General features: G+C 39.4%; 1 protein-coding gene across 2 annotated transcripts in view; it reads right to left on the bottom strand.

Annotated features, from left to right (window-relative positions):
• syn2b (synapsin IIb) overlaps positions 1–20,425 on the bottom strand; it is a 94,202-nt gene that overhangs the window by 33,930 nt on the left and 39,847 nt on the right. The window contains exons 1-5 of one of the 2 annotated variants that reach the window (XM_037781958.1): positions 12,296–12,345; positions 11,324–11,381; positions 8,694–8,785; positions 957–1,113; positions 571–660 (exon numbers count right to left, since the gene is read on the bottom strand). In XM_037781958.1, coding sequence (XP_037637886.1) covers positions 571–660; positions 957–1,113; positions 8,694–8,785; positions 11,324–11,381; positions 12,296–12,330 — 432 coding nt within the window. In that variant the 5' untranslated portion in view covers positions 12,331–12,345. Of the gene's footprint in view, positions 1–570; positions 661–956; positions 1,114–8,693; positions 8,786–11,323; positions 11,382–12,295; positions 12,346–20,425 lie in introns of those variants that run through there. The other variant, XM_037781949.1, reaches the window with a different exon arrangement.

Below are 20,425 nucleotides of genomic sequence, written 5' to 3' on the forward strand. Positions count from 1 at the left end.
ATGAGTGTTATATATAGTTAGTTACTATATTTTATATTTGTCTTATTTTGTAATTGTTCTGTGACCTCAACACAAACATAATAATACTTACCTCAGGGCATTTCAGACATTAAAACATGAAAGTACCAAGCAGTAACTGCAATGAATTGAATTTAGGGAATTGGGGCTTCAACAGTAGCTAAATAGAAAAATATCTCAACTTGTGCTTTTACAGTTTAAAGCATATTCTCAGCTTTGTGGTAAACACTTGTATATACCAAACGTTAGTATTTATGCTAGAAATATAGTAAAATGCACTTTTGAGTAAGTAATTCAAAATAAAATATGAATTTTCATTTTACCATTGATATCCTAAAATCTACAGTATTTGGCAGACAACATTATCTCCTGCTTTTAGAGAATGCCTCATCGCCCCGAGACAAATAGTTAAAGTACTAAAAACACATTCATATAAATATCTAAATCTCAAGATCATTAATGGAGACATTTGACCATTTGTTGTGAAGCTGGTGTTTTGGAGGTGTGAGTTTGCTGAAGGGTTACTGACAATATAAAACTTGTAAATCTTACCATGTCTTTGTAGTTGGGGTAGAAAGTCTGATCAATGAGAGGGATCTTATCTGAACCCAGCCTCTTCTGATTATTGATCAGTTGGGAAAACTGGTGGAGACGAGGACAATGGAGAGAGAAAGAAAAACAGCAAGAGAGAGTTAACACAGGTAGTTGACTGAGTATATATAATGTGTATTATAACAGTACAGAACAGTGACATTATTCAGATGGCAATACTCAATGTCATAGTGGTTTTTTTTAAACTGTGCTTGGAGCCCCAAAAAGTCTAGAGAATAAATACTCCATTAAAAACATCTTTCCATGTCTTTGTAATGTACAGAGTAGTAAATGAAATGCTTTGTAGGTTGTTGCAGGTGTAAATTAGTTTTGCTGAAAGTGCTTACAGCCCAGGGTTTGTCGCAGAGGTTGTAGATGGAGTCCAGAGAGTTGACTGAGGGGACGCCCGCGTACTGCAGACCGATGATCAAGTTCCTAAAATCCTCGTTCTGGGCCATGCTGAAGGCGTGCTGGCGCACCAAGACGAAGTCAGGCTTGAAAGACCTGTGTGAGAGCAAAGATATGAGGAAGGTTGAATTAGGAATAAATGTATATTTTTACTTTTACTGTACCTCACTTGCATGAGTAGACTATTTCCCCACACAGCCAATCCAAATTATTGATTCTGTGAATCCGGTATGAGTCCCTTCAAAGTGTCAGGCAAAAGGGTCAAAGCCTGGTTATTTTTGGACGGCAGATGCCACTGACCTGCATTGTTGCATGGAAGAAAGAGAATGGATGGCATTAAATAAAGGTCATGGTATGGAGGAAAACCCAACAAAGCCACAGGTGAAAGGTAGTACATTTGTGTTTTCCACTGAGGATGCCGTGGTAGTGAGAGAATAAGTCTGTCTGACCACATAAATGACTAAAATTGGACTCAGAAAGACGACGGAGTGGTGATATGTCTCGTCTTAGAATAGATCATCGTCTGTGAAGGATTCTTACTAAGCTCTCTGTTTTGGATCGCTAAATCAAGGAATAGAGGATCTTATTTTCCTGGCATATTAAGCTCATGAAGAAATCTGATGATAAATGAAGCCTGAAGTGGTAATTGATGCTTCATTTATTTTCACATTATCTATAATTTAAATGACACAACTATTTAAATTATAGGACTTTATTATGTGCAATTTTACAAGCCTCACTATATCAGTGGCAAATCTGTCTATGACATGATCATTATCATTCATAAAAGAAATGAAATTAACAAGTGCAACCTGCATGTTTAAAGCTGTTTCTCTAACCTGCTTTCTGACAACATGTCACAACGTTATCTCCTATTTTCACATGGAGGTTTGTTTTGCTTCAGTTGGATCATCACCTTGGATGATGTCAGATATTTCTAAATTTAATCTACCTTTGAATTTCAAACAGTGAGAGTGGGCAGAAACCTGGGGATCTGGGGTACTTGTACAACATTAAACAGTGAATCTTGAGCAAAATGATTGATGAGCCTTCATGTTTTAATGCATTACTTAGTAAGACAGTAAGCCGATAACCGGGAGAGGCTGTTGTGTCAACACAAAATCTCTAGTAAACAGACGCTGCTCATATTGTGTTTTTCCAGAGAGGATGTTAAAATTAGTCCTAAAAAAGGATTTTGGAGAACTGGTTTCTAGTTGTTCACTGGTGTCACTATCCTTCATAATTATATTGATGTCAGATAAACACACAAAAAGGCTATATTGTTCCTCCCACCACCACCACAGAGACCAGTGGTCCGATTCCCACCACTTTGTTCCAACAAACACACCTGGCCGTGTTAGTCATTGTTGCTCGTGACTCGTTCGGGTGCCTGCACCACGTGATGTAGGGACGAGCAGACCGACCCCTAAAGTATCAATACCATGTCTTGTTTTGAGTATTGACACGAGCATGGATAGAATCGATACAAACAAATTTACCAGTCTCACATTAGATCATATTCTGGTTTTCTGCAGCATGTGATGAAGTAATTAACGGAGAACAGACGACCCATCAGTTGGTGGTCATGAAAATGTATCCAGCAGTAGTCTGTTAATGATGCATTCACCCCTCTCCTCTACATGATGGGACATTAGGAGACTGTTCTCAGTGGCAAAGCTCTCTAGCAGCCGCAGTAATTATGACGGGAGGAAGTCGGGGTGGATGTGTCAACAAAACACGGGAGGTGGTTGTTCATTTCCTGTATCTTACCAACAGTCAATTTTTTTGTTTTACAGCATGACCACGAATGTTCCACAATCTTAACCGCGTGTTTATTATTGTAAGCATGACGATAAAACTTCCCTAACCTTAAAGGTGCTAAATTTTAAAATTCAAAGCATATCTATGATTGAAGGATTGCCTCCACACGGCTCTCAGCATGGCGACGGCTGACCCGGCGGCTCGCAGCTAATGGTGCTAACAGCATGAACGGTGCACACAACGGCCACAGTGCTGACAGAGATAACAGTGTTAGGTTGGGAAGCAGAAGGTGGTGTTACGTTTCCCCAACGATGCCACGGGTTGGGACGGCGTTATCAGCGGTAACCGGCGTATAAGAGCAGTGCAGAGTGCCAGCGATTACCGGCCGGCCTGGCTAAGTACAGAGAAGCTCGGATTTCAACACAGAGAGGGACTTCATTCTCTGCTCAGGTAGACATTACTCCTCTATATATTTACATAGACAATAGTTGTTTAATGCTGTATTAATGCTCTGAAGTTTGAATTTAGCACCTTTAACCCAAACCACAATGTTTCCCTATAACCTTAATGATGTACTTTTTTTTAACCCAGAGCATTATCATTTCCTAAACTTAACCAAGTCCTTCTTGAGCCTAAACCTAACCAAATCTTAACTCTACCACGGTGCGTTTTTGGAGACAAATGATGTCTTCCTGCCGATAGGAGTGTCAGATTAGAAAAGGCTTCTATGTGTTGTTCTGGAGAGCAAAGACAAACAACGTATTTTGTTGTGTAATTTGGAGGACTTGTACATTAGCCACTTTTAATAATAAAAAATTCTATATGTATTGTTATTTATGATTCTAACCCCAGTATTACTTAGTATGAGATGCGATTGAAACCACCCTAGCTGGAGGTGGAACTGGGTGGGGAGGAAGTGTGTGAACCTCCCACACATTTTGACCTCCTGGTGAAATGAAGCTGCAGGTGACAGGTGTGTGTGTGTCACAGAGGTGTCTGTCTGCAGCCCTCCCGAGGCCAAAGGCAGAGGTAACGGTGACAAGGACTGAAGTACAGAGGACATCTGGCATTCAAAACTCGAGAGAAAATGGGGGATGAATCTACACAAGTGAATAGAAAACAAATGCTAAATGGCAGACAGTGATGGGTTCCAAGTTTGGGGTTTTATAATCTATTATGTATGATTTTGTAATGTTTTATTATAAAATATGTCTGTCTCTTTAGTGAAAACCCAAAACTCTAGAGCTCACAGAGACAATTAATGTCCGGCAGGTTAAGGACAAAAACAATATTCAGTGCAGTTCAGCTCAGTGAAAGGTTGACGGTGATAGGGCATGACTCCTGTTATTTTTCCTTTTGTCTCTGAATGTGTGAGTGAGAGAGAGAGAGAGGGGGAATGTGAGGAAACGCATGAGAGAGAGAGAGAGAGAGAGGGGAGGTGTGAGAGAAAGAGACAGAGAGGAAACAAAATACAGAGTAAAAGAGATGTAGAGAGGAGTGAGAGAAAACTCTGGCACAGTGTGACCACCACCAGCTCTTCATGCACCGAGAATACTAATCAGATTCTCCAAGAAACTAAAGAAGACTCTGGTGGAGAGGACTCAACAACTGATGTGACTGTAATCTCCTCATTGCTGACAGTAGTCTGTAAAAATCAACATGGTCATGACTCTCGATCTAATAGTCAGTGTTGCCAGCAGGGTCATCCAACTAGCATTCACCTAGCATTTTTCACCGTGCACTTTTTAACCCAATGCTCTAAACCAGAGGTGTCAAACATACGTCCTGAGGGCCAGAACCGGCCCATCAAAGGGTCTGATCCGGCCCTGTGAAGTGGGAAAATTTGCTAATAAGTCATTAATTCCAATTTGTCAATAAAGTGCTCTGCTTTTCCTATTTGTCCACTGGGGGTCGTGCATTCGTTATAGAGCCCATGTGCTTACGTATAGGCCCTACAGGCTACGTGACACAACACTGTCAAGCATAGCGCAGGAGCTGCCGGTGGAAAATGTCTTTGTCAAAAAGGAGAAAAGTGGACACAGAGTGTCGGGTTTATAAGAAAAATGGTCCAGTTCATATCTTCACATATTCTTCACAGAACTAAATGGGAAGCCAGTGTGCTTGATGTGTTTCACAGCACCTTTCAGTGCTCAAGGAATATAATATTCGGCGCCACTATCAGACTCCTCATGGCGGAAAATAAAATAACTTGCAAGGACAACTAAGAACAGATAAAATAAATAAGTTGTTGGCAGGTTTGAGGAAACAGCAGTCTGTTTTTTTAGTTGTAGCCGAGAGATCAGCGAGGCATCTCAAGGTCTTCATCATCTGTTTTGTAGATGGATTGTACATTAATTGTGAACATTTTCAGAATGTACTTGTACTTCTTCACACTAAAAGAAAGTTGGAGGCGTTGTTATTTTTAGATTGTTATGCAGTGGTTTTATTGGTCCGGTCCACTTGATCAGATTGGGCTGGCCCATGAACTAAAATGAGTTTGACACCCCCTCCCTAAACCAAATATGAAGCATAACTGAGGCTGGTTAGTTTTGCAGATATTTGATCATAAACCAAAGTATTAGACCAATTGAACATTTGACCTGACAATGGCGCTACATGAAAAGTCAGGGGATTGCTGCAGATGCTGTCAATGCCTACAATTCCTCTGTGCCATATACTTCCATCAGTGACGTGTTCCTTCATTACGATGAACATGGGCACTGTAGTTTATTTAGCGTCAATCCCACATACACCGTCCTGCTGCCTAAATACTCACTAGCGCACAGCTGAAAATAATCCCCAACAAAGGCACCATTTACTCTTGAGTTGTTGAGTAATGTTTGGAAAAAACTACAGCTGTTTTGAGAAATGATTTAGCCTTTAAAAAAAATTACTCTATGCTGTAAATTTGTTACCAGTTTTTAAATGTTTTCAACAAATGGGTTTAAAATAGGGAGCTGTTGAGAGACGGACCTTTGGATGTTTTCATGGGATTTGTTAACGAGAGGAAAATAAATAGAATAACACCAGACTTATCCTTTAAATGACTTTAATTTATTTAGTTTTGTGTTGCTGTGTGCTGAAGTATGACAGCTAATACACTATAATCCTTGTAATAATTCACAGCCTCTTCGTCTCCTTGTATACACCAAATCTGCTGACTGTTCGGGCTTCGACTGCAATTATTACACAAACTTAGTGTATATTTTACGTTGTAAATATTTCTCATAAATCGTAGGGTCATAGTAGATTTTTTTTTTTTTTTATGTTTGTACTCTAATATTTGTTCTTTCAATTGTCAAAATGAAAGACATAAAGCCCAACAGAAGAAATAGAGAGAAGAGGAGCTGAAGATGGCATAGTGACATGTTCAGTCTGGAAAACATTACATCTTCTTCGGGGTGAGGGTTACTTAGCAACACACAGACTCAGAGCAGTTAACGAAATCACTGCTTTGACTTGAAATCGATGGACACAGTGTAATTACAGAGACAAATGTAGATTGTTAAAAAGGGCCGAATCTAAAAAGCCTGCAATGAGCTCAGACAGGCAGACAACAAGACAGACTGACAATTACTGTATGTTGTAAACACATTCATTTTCTCCACAGCAAGTCCATGTTTGGGTGAGGTCTGGACGTCTACGAGGAGCTCAGATGTTGTAACAGAATAATGCTTCTGTGGACATGATACGGTCAGGACAGGTGAATGTGAATCATTCTGTCTACCACCATGAATCAAAGTTTCCCTGATCCCACACTATCTCAGGCAATGGTCAGTGTTTGCGTGTGTGAGCATGTGCGGACCAGTCCCTCATAAAGCATAATTACAGGGCGGAGATGCTGATAATCAGACTGAGGTTGCCGTCTTCATTTCCTGTTGGTTTCGTTGGTTAGTGAGCAGTGGGAGTTATAGTCTCTCTTAATCACTGGGACACTGGTGTCTGTTTCAGTGCGGTTTGTGGTGTGTGATTGTGCTGAGTTACAGTACGTTCACATGTTTGTATTGGGCCAGTCTGTGGGTAATGACTGCAGTTATACGCCTCTGCTCTTTTTCCACTGATCAGACCTCGCTGTAAAGAAATGTGTCTATTATTTCCAGGAGTTTTTTCTGTCTGATCTCACAGAAAAGTCTTTGGATCATCTTTTTAATTGATGCATAAACATGATACAGCAGCACTGTGCTGCCGTTTGAAGATTGATGTAAGTATGTTTGTTCTTAGTCTTTTTTGTGGGGATCAAATGTCTTCCAAAGTAGGGATGTTATTTCAGGGGTAGGTTTTGGATTCAGATTCAGATTAATGGTTGAGGTTTTAAGTTTGTATTTCTTGGTTGTTTTTGGGGATTGCAAGGCCATTTCAATTAAGCTCTAAGAGTAGAACAATTTATTTAATACATAGTCAAAGGTCGGGCTGCGAGATTATGGGCACAATGATAATTTTGATCAATATTGAGATCACGATAATTTATCACGATTATTCATTGATTTTAGCGACAACATATTTTTATTGCAATTTCACATTAAAATAAACAGAGCACTCCTTTCACTTCCATGCTGTGCTACATTCTAGCTAATTTACATTTAGGGCTGCACGATGTTTTTTTTCTGCTATACTGTATATATTGCAGTGTGAAAAAATACAGGAATATTCACGCTACCCTTTTGTAAGCTACATTTTAAAGTTAAATGCGTCAATCTGGTGCACTTTGAGAGCAAAATTAGCAACATTAAGAGCTAGATAAACAATTTTATTCTCTCAATTTAATCATAAACACATTGGTTTCATAGATAATATCTATACCCAAAAGTGAAGCCAAACCATCTCGATCACCGGCTGGTGGCTAGCTATTTAGGAAACGCTTGATTTGATATGCAGCAGCATTTCCTATGAGCAGACCGCACATTTGAAACATCAATATCCCGGGCGATCAAGTTCATTTAATTGTGGGAAGCGAAAATTGTGATCGTGATTCATATTTGATTAATTGTGCAGCCCTAGTCAAAGGCCTTGAAAATTGATGTGTGCCTTATAGTTCTTTGTGAGGACCAAATGACCTTCAAAGAAAAGGGTCAGGGGTTCATGTCCAGGTTTGTATTTCTTGGTTGCATCCTGGTATTGTAGATTATGATTACATTACATTAATTTAGTCCTGAGAGTAAAACAAGTATACCCAATTAGGGGCACTACACTGTGTTCTTATACTTTCTTGTGGGGAGCAAATGTCCTCACAAAAACATTTAATTCAATTTAAAATACTTTATTTATCCCTCAAGGGGCAATTTGAGGCAACGCAAATATACACACACAAAAAGAAAAATCGTTCACACACACAAAAATAATCTAAAAATACACAATATATATGAAGAAATAAGGAGCATTAAAATGTGCATTGATCAATCTAAAATAATCAAATTAACATTTATTTAGTGTGGACTTTGTGGCGATATTTCTGAGGTAGGTTTTATTAGGTCTAGTGACAAAATTAATAGTTAGTTTGGTATTTTTTGGTTGTATTGTGAATTGTAGTTTAGCTCTTGAGGTTTGAACCATCAAGGCCATTCTGCTTTCATATCTTTTTGTGAGGACCAAATATGTTTGCTAAAATAGTAAAATTCATCTCCAAAGCAGGGACAACGTTATAAAGACAGAGGGTTATTCTGCGGTGGGTTATAGGTGTCATGGGATGAGGTCCATCTGATAGGTTAACAGGTTAAGGTTAGGATTGTATTTTTTAATTGTATTTTGGTATTAATCTTACTGTCAAAGTCAGGATAATGGTTAGGGTTAAATGTAGGTATAACATTAGGATTTGGGGTTTGGGAAGAAGGATTTGACTCCAAAAATGAACACATTTTGATCTTCTCTGAATCACAGAAGAACCAATGTGTGAGTGTGTATCTGTGTGCTGCGCTGACCTGACCACTTTGGTCCCGCTCCTGATGACCTGCATGTCCACGTTACAGGTTCCATTTGAATGTGAGACGAGGTTGACCTCCGAGAACTCAGCCTACGAGGACGTAAAGAAAGAGGACATGAGACAGTGTCATCAGCTGTACACGTTAAGTCTAGATACAGAAGTGATGAAATACACATGAACCCCTTTAAATGGTAAATGTTGCACAATCATACACGTCAATTGTGTAAATGTTTCCCAGTGCTTTCAATAAACAACTGTAGAATCTGATATACAAGAAGCAGAATATCAGATGATTATATTATCAATGGTTAAGGTCACTGTGCAAGAAAAGGTGTGAAATTGATCATAGTTATTTTCATACTGGGCACATCTTTTCTTATCACTTGAATTGATGATTGAACTGGGAGCAAAACGTCCTTTGCAGAAGCAGTGCAAGGTGAGGACAAAACAAAATTTAGCATTGCACACAGCTGTTATATATTTGCAAACTCTCAATATACTTTGTATTTATTGGTATATTAACACATCTATATTATTGTATGCATAAACCTTAGAGTTATCCTGGTAAAATAACGCGTGTGTGCTTGTCTTTGGTGTGGTTGCAAACATAGTGAGGATTTCTCTGTGACTCATAGCTGCCGACTCTTGTCTCCTCTTGTGAGTATTTTTGTTTCTGTGGCGAGGCGTGAGGTTGTAACTTCACTGACAACATCTATTAGGTGTGAAACTGTCTGGTGTGAAACCTCACAGAATATCAATTTCAGATGCAGTAACCAAGTATTGCAAAAATCAAAACGGCTTGCTGGTTAGAATGGTTCAAACAATATGAAACCAAAATGTCACATACTGTTAATATAAGATATGTAGAATAACTTAAGTATGTGCATTAACTACAACATGAACTACTAGTGTGATTTTACATATTTTGTACTGGTGGTTTTTAAAGTGTGCTTATACTATATATTTACACACGGGTAAACATACACAGCAAAAAAGTCATTTTTTGCTTTATTTGATTGTGTTGATGTTTTGTTTTTTACTGTTGTGTGATTGGGTGTATGCTTTACTGTATTCTTATAGTTATGTAGTTTATGCTGATATCTTCTTATGGTTATGTCTACATGTTTATATTTTGTCTTTAAATGTAAAGCACTTTGAGTTTACTTGTAATCATATGTGCTAAATAAATAAAAAATGACAGCCATGATGTGCTTTGAGCTAAATGCTTTATTATTAGCATGCTAATATGTTCACAGTGACAATGTTAGCATGTTGATGTTCAGCAGGTAATATTTACCAGGTGATTTGGGAACAACATTTTAATGTTGCTGGTATTTGATCATAAACAGAAGTATTGAGCAAATGTTGACGATGTTGATGATGGCGCTAGAAGAAAAAGTCTGGGGAAGTCAAGTTTTAACTAAACTTTACCATCTAGAAACCTAGAAGATTTGGTAGGTTTGGCTTGTCATGGAACCTTGATTGAGTCACCCAGTAGTTGTCCAGATATTTCAGTCAAAACCAAAAATGTAAAAAAATGTAAGTGCTAGAAGAAATGTCAGGGGTTCACTAAAGTCATTAGGATTCATCCACTGTGGACCATGAATGCCAACTTTTGTGGTGCCAACCCATCTTGTAGATGTTGAGATGTTTTACTGAATAAGTTAAAACTGAAAGATAAAAAGTGAGGAGTTCACTAAAAATTCATCCTGTGGAGAGCAGGAATATCTGTACAAAATTGAATGGGAATCCATCCAATAGTTGTTGAGATGTTTCAGTCTAGCTCAGGGGTCAGCAACCTCTACTATCAAAAGAGACATTTTAGGCAAAAAAATAAATAAAAAATCTGTCTGGAGCCGCAAAACATTTGAGCATTGTGATGAAGGTAACACAGTTTATAGTCTAAGTATATAGTATATTAATCTAATGCAGTGAGGGTCCAAGTGCAAATGTATTAAGGAGTATTAAGAGATTTCCAGAATAAAGTCATAATATTATGAGGAAAAAAGTTGTAATATTATGAGAATAAAATCATTACTTTCCGACAAAAAAAGAAAATAATGTAAAATTACTACTATAAACTTCTGACTTTATTCTCGTAATATTACGACTTTTTTCTCGAAATCTCAGATTTATTTTTTTTCCTAAACGTGGCCCTCATACTCCGTCGTATCTTCGTACCATAGACCTACAACAATGATAAATAAAAATTAAAATGTAAACAAAAAACAGTTATTCATTTCCATTTTTAAAAATCCACAGGGAGCCACTGGAGAGGAGCTAAAGAGCCGCAGGTTGCTGACCCCTGCTCTAGACCAAAGTGGTGGACCCACATTGGAGAACTTGTTGCACACACAGGCAGAAACACTTTGCTGAATCTGTGACCTCCAATCTCTGCAACCACCACAGAGCAAGGTTGCATGTTATGTTTAGTTCTTTCTACGAACGTATAACCTGCTGTACAAATCAACAGCAAACACCTCAGTTTGTGTTGAGTCAGTAGGAACCTCTGCATTTCCATATCAAACGTGAATATGATGTCAGTTCACTTCCATCTCTGTTCTGATCCCCCTCAACCTTTAATGAATGATTCTACAGCACCATAGATCCATCAAATCAATACCATACCTGCTCCACTTTGATGTCGTAATCTCCATGGACCTTCTTTCCCCGAAACACTTTGGACCTGAAAGAGAGGAGAAGAGATTTAGTTTGGCATTGTACGCTCTGTGCTGCCCTCTACTGGAAATCACACTCCCTGTGGAGCAAATGAGAAGAGAGAAAATGGACGCCTCCTTGTTGCACTTTTAATGGCCAAACTTTCTGAAAATTGTTTATTCTAATGAGCTTTTTGAACGGCTTAAAAAAAAAAAAAAGATGCAGCAGATCAGATCAGCGTGGCCATACTGCAATTAATGTCATCTCGATGGCTGCTAACATTAAATTCAGATTGGGAATCTGCTGCAATATTAAATGGCGTCTTGACGTTTGAATGATGAATGTATCCAATAACAGCGCGGTCTGATGTTGACTTCTTATTAATGTCTCGGCTGCCACTTGCCTCGAGATTGATGTAGAAATGGATTACAAGCAAGCAAACACACAGGCAGGCAGATGGAGAGCAGACAGACAAAGACAGACCGACAGGGAGGATGAGTCAAGCAGGGAGGCGCAGGCTGCCAGCCAACACACTAACGTCTCATTTTACACAACATTGTAAACGGATCACAGATGGTTTGCACTGCGTCCATCACCGTCACATACACTGAAGCTAAATACAACAAGAACCAAGAGCAGGAACCAGATAGGGAGGTTATATGTTTTAGAAGTCCTGGCTCATAATGAAATCTTGTTTCTCTTTCCTTGTCGTCATGTTTTTCTTCATGCACCGGCTACAATGTAGAATAGTTTGTGAAATGTAATGTCTTCTTCAACACGTCCCTGAACACCCCTTGAAACTCCAATCAAAGCCATTTATCCCCTCCAAACAGCACGCCAGCTTGTGTACCATAACATCACTTTAAATCAAATCATACGTGCCCTCACGGCTCCTCTCTGTGTCGTCAACTAAAAATGGAAGTGAGATTCTTTCCACATCACCTCACGGGACCTGGCGTAGTGCAGCACGGAGGCATCTGGCTCGTGTCTGGTTCATTAGGATCAGACCATCTGTGAAAGAAACACTCCGAGGATAGGACGCCACAACTTCCACCAATCAATAGCCACGCCAGCAAAATTGGTGACCTCCGAATTACAGCAATATATCTTTTTTTGAGTCCCGCTAGAAGGTGCAATTCTGTTAGTGTGTGGGTTTGTTTTTCAGCACGGGCAGCTGCTTGAACATGCTGCGATGTTGCTATGATGACGCCCGAACATTATTATTAAAAACAAACAACACACACCGAGAGAAAAACATCTCTCTGACTGAAAAATGCAATCACTCTCTGCAGCTTTAATTGAAAAAAAACTCACAGGAATATATTCAAAAGTCAGCTATATCTCTAATCCCATTGCCACTGGGTCTAAAGAGGCTCCACATTCAGCATGTGTTCAGTATCTGCAGGGCACGATGCAAAACAACACACACAAATACATGGGATGTCAGGCCAGCACGGTAATGGACAATTATCGCTGAGGCTGCTGATGTAGCTTCCCTTATTTAATTCCATCAAGCAGCATAATGTAGCTGCCACATAGCAAAACACATCATGTGCAAATAAGACTCCTCCTAACAGAGCTGCAAGTAAATGCCTGAGAGACGTCTTTTAGGGGACGTACATGCTTGTCACAATAACAAAAAAAGACAAGCTTTATATTTCATTTTGTGGGGTTTTAGCAGATGCTAAGCTAAGCTATGCTTTAAAGCTGCATTACTCATTTATTTGTCTACTCAGGGGGGAGCAGAACAAGACACAAACACAATTCTGACAAAATATCACCATATAAAGTTGTTATAGCAAAAGAGGGAGCAACAAATACTGATTATTGCAGCTTTAACAGAGATTTGAAGTACATTGCACTGACTATACAGTTTGAAATGCCCCCTAAGGTAAATTTGTGATTCGTGATATTGGGCTATACAAATAAAATTGACTTGACCTGCGGAGCACAGTGCTTCATGTAACCTGTAACATGGTCTGTTACCTCTAATTGGCACTTCTACCATCCTGCTCGGCATTCAAACTATTCAAGACAAAACAATCTTTGTTTGATCCATTTCAGACTGTAGAAGAGAAATGTTTAAACTTGAAAAGCAGTTTACACAAAAAAGCCTGTTTACCACGCTTGTCTCTGAATCGATAAAACAAGCTTGCATTTGGCAACAAGCTCTGCCAAGTGCCAATACAGATTTACAACTACTTTTACCCTTAGGCCAAACTTTCACCCCCCACACAGTGATGAGGAGGATGTGGTAATTGAAAAGTTTTCTCTCTATTCCATCCGTTCGTCGGTTCTGTTTTCTGGTGTGTAATGATCATTAAAGCCTCACCGGGCAGCTAACATGGCCATAGATTTTAGTTTATCCTGTTAGGATGAAGTTATAAGTAATAAATCATCTCTGACAGGTCATCCCTACAGTTTCCTGTATTCAATTTCTAGCAACCCACTAGTGTCTTATAATAAGACTCGAAAACTTCAAGGAATGCAAGTCAGCAATAGTTTCGGTGCAAGATCTGATAAAGAGGTGATCCACTGTCTTGAACTCTTGACTTTAATTTGATTTTTGAACTTTCACAAAGGCAGAAAAACTGGAAAATAAGCAAAAACAAGTACTTTAATAAGGAGAGAATTGCTACATCCTCAGAGAAAGACACCTACAGGTTTTGTAATAGTGTACTTGTGTAGTGTTAAAGTGCTAAATGTGAGATTGGGAGCGTTTCTATTACCTCCACACGGCTCTCAACATGGCAATGGCTGAGCCAGCAGCTCACAGCTAACGGTGCTAACAGCGTTAACAGTGAAAACAAAGGCAACGCTGCTGACAGAGCTAACAGTGTTAACCTGTGGGGGAACCGAACATGCATTAAAAGATACGCACGGCCGGCCCGGCTATGTCAACAAAGCAAGGAGAAGCTCTGATTACAGCACACATACAGAGAAAGAGAGTGACTTCATTCTCTGCTCAGGTAGACAATACTCCTCTATATCTTTACATAGCAAATAGTTGTTTGCTGTTATATTAATGCTCTGGATATTGTATAGAGAATCTTTAAAGTATGTTATCTAATGCATCAGAAATGTAAGAGTACACACCACCGAAGAAATGTTTTCCGTGTAATTCCATCGAAATGAATTCCCTGGTATTCCAATCATAGGTGTTAAGAATGGAGTATAAATAGATATGCTGTAGATGCACCCATGAGTTCAATAGCGGTTTAAATGGAGCAAGTTGAATTGCTCCATCACCATCCCAAACCATGCAGCGAATACCCAGAATACCCTTGCATTATGGCACAAAGTGGAAAGTTTCTATGGTAACTGCAGCAGATCTGTTTATTTACTCGGGCATTGTGTGGGTGATATTAAGATTAAGATCTCACTCTAGCTATTATCCAAATGCAGCGGAAAAAAGACTAACTGAGAGTGCAGGGTGGCGAGCTCGCCTGAGAGACGGATATAAAGGTGAATTTAAATCTCTTTGATTCAGCAGCTCAAGCACGAAACACATCTGGAGTAAACAACCGAGGAATGGAGATCGGAGTTTTCAGGATGAGACATACTAACTTGTATACAGACATCTAGGAATAATAGAGTGACGAGTGCAAATTGAAATATCAGATAATAAAATAAAATAAGTAGTACACAGTAATTCTGGCTGGTTCTGGCTAAAGTGAACCTAAAATAAGTTATTGAACAGGCTGGTGTGGAGCTATAGGACTAGAATACATTTTTTATGTTTTGCCTGTAAAAGCTGCCTCATCATGACATTACATCATATGGATGTTAAGGACAGCTTAGATGGACATGTCACTTAGTAATAGCTGTGATGCGGGTTTGTGGAGCTAACAAGGCTGCCACTGAAAACAATCCGACTAAAGGCTCTGTGCTGGGCTAAATTCAACAGCTGAGCTATGTTGACTCCATTTATTTTCAGGGTCATTTGATGCGATCCCATTTTCATTATCGATCTGTGGAGTCCGAGAGTCTGAGACCCGCCACACAGTCCCGTCGAAATGAAGCCTTTCAAATCAATGCACGGTAATGACAGAAAGACAGACACACGGAGAAGAAGATGTCAAAGAGACAGAAAAGAGAGCGGAGTACGTATTGCAAAATATGGAGATAGAACAAAACAATATGTACATGCTGTGCGGTATTAGCAGCCATCGCCTTATAACGATTTCTGCATAATTATCAAGACATTACATTCTTGATATTAAGTTTTTGCAACTTACTTTAGCAATTAAGCATAAATGTGTATTTTGGTGAAGTTACTTTCTTGCAAAGTCTCTCTCTTCAACAATGTAATAGCTTGATAATTATGCAGAAATCGTTATTAGGCAATGACTGCTAATGCCACAAAATAAGTCCACACTGTAGCTATTACACAATATCTTTTTTATGTTTAATATTTAATATCTCCATGTTTGCAAAATCATATATGCTCATTTGGTTTCACTATTTCCTCTGTTGATACTTTGCAAGATAATAACTTCACCAAATGGATGCTCAATTGCTCAATGTGTTTTTCAAATGATCAGAAATATTCTCTCCAGGCTATGTTTTACATGAATTGAAGTCCTGTATCATATAGTGAGTCACAGTTGACAAGAATAGACACCATAATCAGGGTATAATGACATGATGAAGCGTGATACATATCACATTATGACAGGTGACGTTCCTTGTCACTCTTGCCCACACTTCTTTGCTATTTTTCCTCTTCATTCTCTCTCCTGTCATAGCTGAAGTTGATCCCCACTTTCCCTCTAAGTGCATCATTTTTTCCACCCATCTCGCGTCTGTGGTTATCATGATCGAAGATTAATGGAATAAATGAACCGTACGCGATAAGCGGCTGCATTTTAATGGGTTTAGTGAGACGAGAGTGATCGAGCAAGGCACATTGTGTTGCTCTGGTGTTTTAAAGCATAGAGAATACATCAGTCCCTGTGAACAGCATGTCGACATAGTAGTCTATCAATGGAAATAAGCATCGCAAGTCAAGGAATAAAGCACAGCAGCATTTGCAGACTGTTTCAAACTCACTTGATAATAAGAAAGCTGTCATTATAATTTACCAGCAGCACAGTTGAGCTACAGTATTGGAGTCTGATTGGTGTAAAACATTCACATAACTTTCACTCCCTTTCTGGCATAGCACAATGGCTCTGGCAAAGGCAAGACTATACAAGCCTCGGCCTTCTCATCGCTTGATCCACAAGTGGAGTGCAAATTGTGTAAAACATGACTCTGACTATTGGGATGAAAGGGCACGAAAAGTGTGAGCGCCGTCCTCTCAGCTCTAGCGTGGTGAGAGACAGCAGGAGTGTAATTATTTGGTTAGCTGGCATGACAATGTGGGGGCATGAATATAAGAGTAGAGTGGGAGGAATAACACGGGGGCAGAGGACAGTGCTGGCTGTAGACCAGGACTTCATCTTCAGTCTCTATGGACACTCTCTGACTGTATGCAACAGTACATGTATCAAGGCATCCTTGTTTTTGAATGCCATAGGCAGTGGTGGAAGAAGTACCAATATCATTCACTTTTAAGTAAAAGTAGCAGTAGTGCAATGCAGATATACTCATACATTTACTCAAGTAAAACTACAAAAGTGTTAGCATCAAAATAAACTTTAAGTACCAAAAGTAAAAGTGCTCATTATATAGAGTGTCCCATTTCAGAATAATGTGTATCATTGGATTATCATTTTTGATTGATTAATGTACAAATTAATGTTGCAGCAGGTAAAGGTGGGGTTAAGTTTAATTACAATATATATATTTAGTATATTATATACAGTATCTATAATATACTGCTGGGTAGCTTAAAGGAATAGTGTGTAACATTTTGGGGGATCCATTAGCAGAAATATAATATAATATTCATAACTATGTTTTCATTAGGGTATTATCACCTGAAACTAAGAATTGTTGTGTTTTCGTTAGCTTAGAATGAGTCCTTCATATCTACATAGGGAGCAGGTCCTCTTCATGGAGTCCAACATGTTTCTACAGTAGCCCAGAATGGACAAACCAATCACTAGCTCTTGAGAGAGCATTTTTACGTTACCTGACGGCCACCGTAGTTCTCCGACGCACTTGTGAAACTGCAGTAACGTGAGCCGCAGAGTGCAAAACCGTGGTACCGCCAGCTGCCGTCTGACTTCCGTTGCTCCTAAATTGTGTTATTATGGTAAGGATGGGCTCTGAGCGAGGCGAACGGCGTCACCACGGTTTTTGACTCGGTGGCTCACGTTAACGCAGTCTTGGAAAGGGAGGAGTGAGTGGAGGGATACTCAGTTGGTTGCAATCTGCAACCTCACCACTAGATGCCGCTAAATCCTACACACTGCACCTTTAATGTAAAAGAATGTCTCTTATTATATTTGTGGATAATATTTTGTATTAATAATCTTAATCCGTGAAGTAACTAGCAACTAAATGTGTCATATAAATGTAGTGGAGTAATACAATATTCCTCTCTAAAACATAGTGGAGTAGAAGTATAACGTAACATACGGTGGAAATACTCTAATAAGTACAAATACCTCAAAAAAAGTACCTGCAGGTGGAAACACCTCTCCTGAAATCCCTGGTTTGAATATGGCCAGAAATACAATAAACTTGAACATTTCCATTACCATTAGTAACTCAGTGCTGAATTACTATAAAATGACTAATGGCTAAATACGACTCAGAGAGAAGTGAGGAGGAAGGAAAGCTGAGAGTCAGACAGCATGCTGCATACTGAAGAGGGCTGGCTAGATTCTACCCAGTAACACTAATATTGTACATTTTAATGGCCAACTGATTTAGCAGCACGCCACAAGCTCACAGGTTCATCAGTCATGTTGGACTAAAGAAGAAAGGGCTGAGAAAACACGAGAAACACAAGCAATTAATACAAAAGATCATGTTAATTTTGTAAGTAGTCAACAGGAACTATAATAGTTTAATCATTTTTACTATCATAACCTTTACTTGACTTTACTGTTCATAATGCATGTTTCCGACCTTGTTCTGACCTAGACCTTGTTCTGTCTAGACCAAAACCAGCTGACCAAGACCACCTGATGACACAGTAGTAGTGTGGAGGACCACAGTAAATCCCTCATCGGACACACAGACACTCGATGCTCACAAAAAGACAAATTTCGATCTACAACTTCTTCTCTCCAAGCAGAGAATCGGTGTTCAGTCTGACATTTGTCCTTGAGTGTCGGCGAGTGTTTGAGTGTGCCCCTGAGCAATTTTCATGTAAAGAAAAAAATCTGCCAGAAGACCCGGAGCTCTGATTGGCTGCGCTGACTGAACATGAGCAGCATACAAAGCTTTAAATCTGTGGTATTCGTTCGTTTATTCTGCTGCACTGAGGTGAAGATGTCGCTTGAATTATTCAGCTGCAGCACAAGATCCTTCTTCTCCTGCCCTGCAGGGATGCAGGTACACTAGAGACTGCACCCCCGATTGTGTGTGTGTGTGTGTGAGAAAATCACGTTCAGGTTGTGACAAATACCTATATAACTATACAAGGTGTCACGAGTCTCTCCTTTCACATCTTCTACACAATCAGAAATCTAACTGAGCACGATAAACATTATAGCTTAAACAACTAGTTAGTTAACTACTGGCTTTACTTTGCTTTATAGATCAGTTATTAGTAGGGCTGTCAATCGATTTAAATATTTAATCGCGATTAATCGTATGATTGTCCATAGTTAATTGTGATTAATCGCAAATTAATCAGACACTTTGTATCTGTTCAAAATGTACCTTAAAGGGAGATTTGTCAAGTATTTAATACTCTTATCAACATGGGAGTGGGCAAAGATGCTGCTTTATGCAAATGTGTGTATATATTTATTATTGGAAATCAATTAACAACACAAAACAATGACAAATATTGTCCAGAAACCCTCACAGGTACTGCATTTAGCATAAAAAATATGCTCAGGTCATAACATGGCAAACTGCAGCCCAACAGACAACAACAGCTGTCAGTGTGTCAGTGTGCTGACTTGACTATGACTTGCCCAAAACTGCATGTGATTATCATAAAGTGGGCATGTCTGTAAAGGGGAGACTCGTGGGTACCCATAGAACCCATTTTCATTCACATATCTTGAGGTCAGAGGTCAAGGGACCCCTTTGAAAATGGCCATAACAGTTTTTTCTTGCCAATATTTAGCGCAAGTTTGGAGCGTTATTTAGCCTCCTTAGCGACAAGCTAGTATACAAATGGTTGGTACTAATGGGTTTTCTAGTTTCATATGATACCAGAATCTTCACTCCAGCTTTAAAACTGAGTCTGCTTCAACCTCCGAAAAATCGATTGCATTAATGGGCTGAAAAAATTTGTGGTGTTCTAACGAATTTGCGTTAATGCGTTATCTCCGTGTTACTTTTGACAACCCGTTAGAAGTTTTGTTGTTTATCCTGTGATGCTACTGATAACTTAAAGGTGCAAAATGCGAGATTGAGAGCATTTCTATTGCCTCCGCACAGCTCTCAACATGGCGACACAGCTAACGGTGTTAACAGTGCTCACAGTGCAAACAATGGCAACAGTGCTGACAGAGCTAACAGTGTTTACCTGAGGGTGAACCGTCGGCTGGGACGCCGTTGTCAGCTGTAACCGCCGTATGACAGCAGTGCAGAGGGGCGGCCGTGAGCGAGCCAGTGGGGCACGCTCACATGCACTAAAAGTCGCGTGTGGCCGGCCTGGCTATGTAAACTCGGATTACAATACACACAGAGGGAGAGTGACTTCATTCTCTGCTCAGGTAGACATTACTCCTCTATATACATAGCAAATAGTTGTTTGCTGCTATGTTAATGCTCTGGATATCGTATTGAGAACCTTGTCCGAGTACTTGTCTTAAAAAATGAATAATGTCTCAAGATGATTAACAACGGACATATCTTGCTTGTACACTTGCACATAACTAGACAAAAATACATGAGACATTCATTTTCTGGTTGTACAATTCTCGTCAGTTTTCCTGCATCGTTTAACAAATGAGTGTTAGAGATGAAAGTGTGTGTGTGTGTCTGCGGTTTGTT

The sequence above is a fragment of the Sebastes umbrosus genome, chromosome 1, assembly GCF_015220745.1.
Source record: "Sebastes umbrosus isolate fSebUmb1 chromosome 1, fSebUmb1.pri, whole genome shotgun sequence".
NCBI classification, from domain to species: domain Eukaryota; kingdom Metazoa; phylum Chordata; class Actinopteri; order Perciformes; family Sebastidae; genus Sebastes; species Sebastes umbrosus.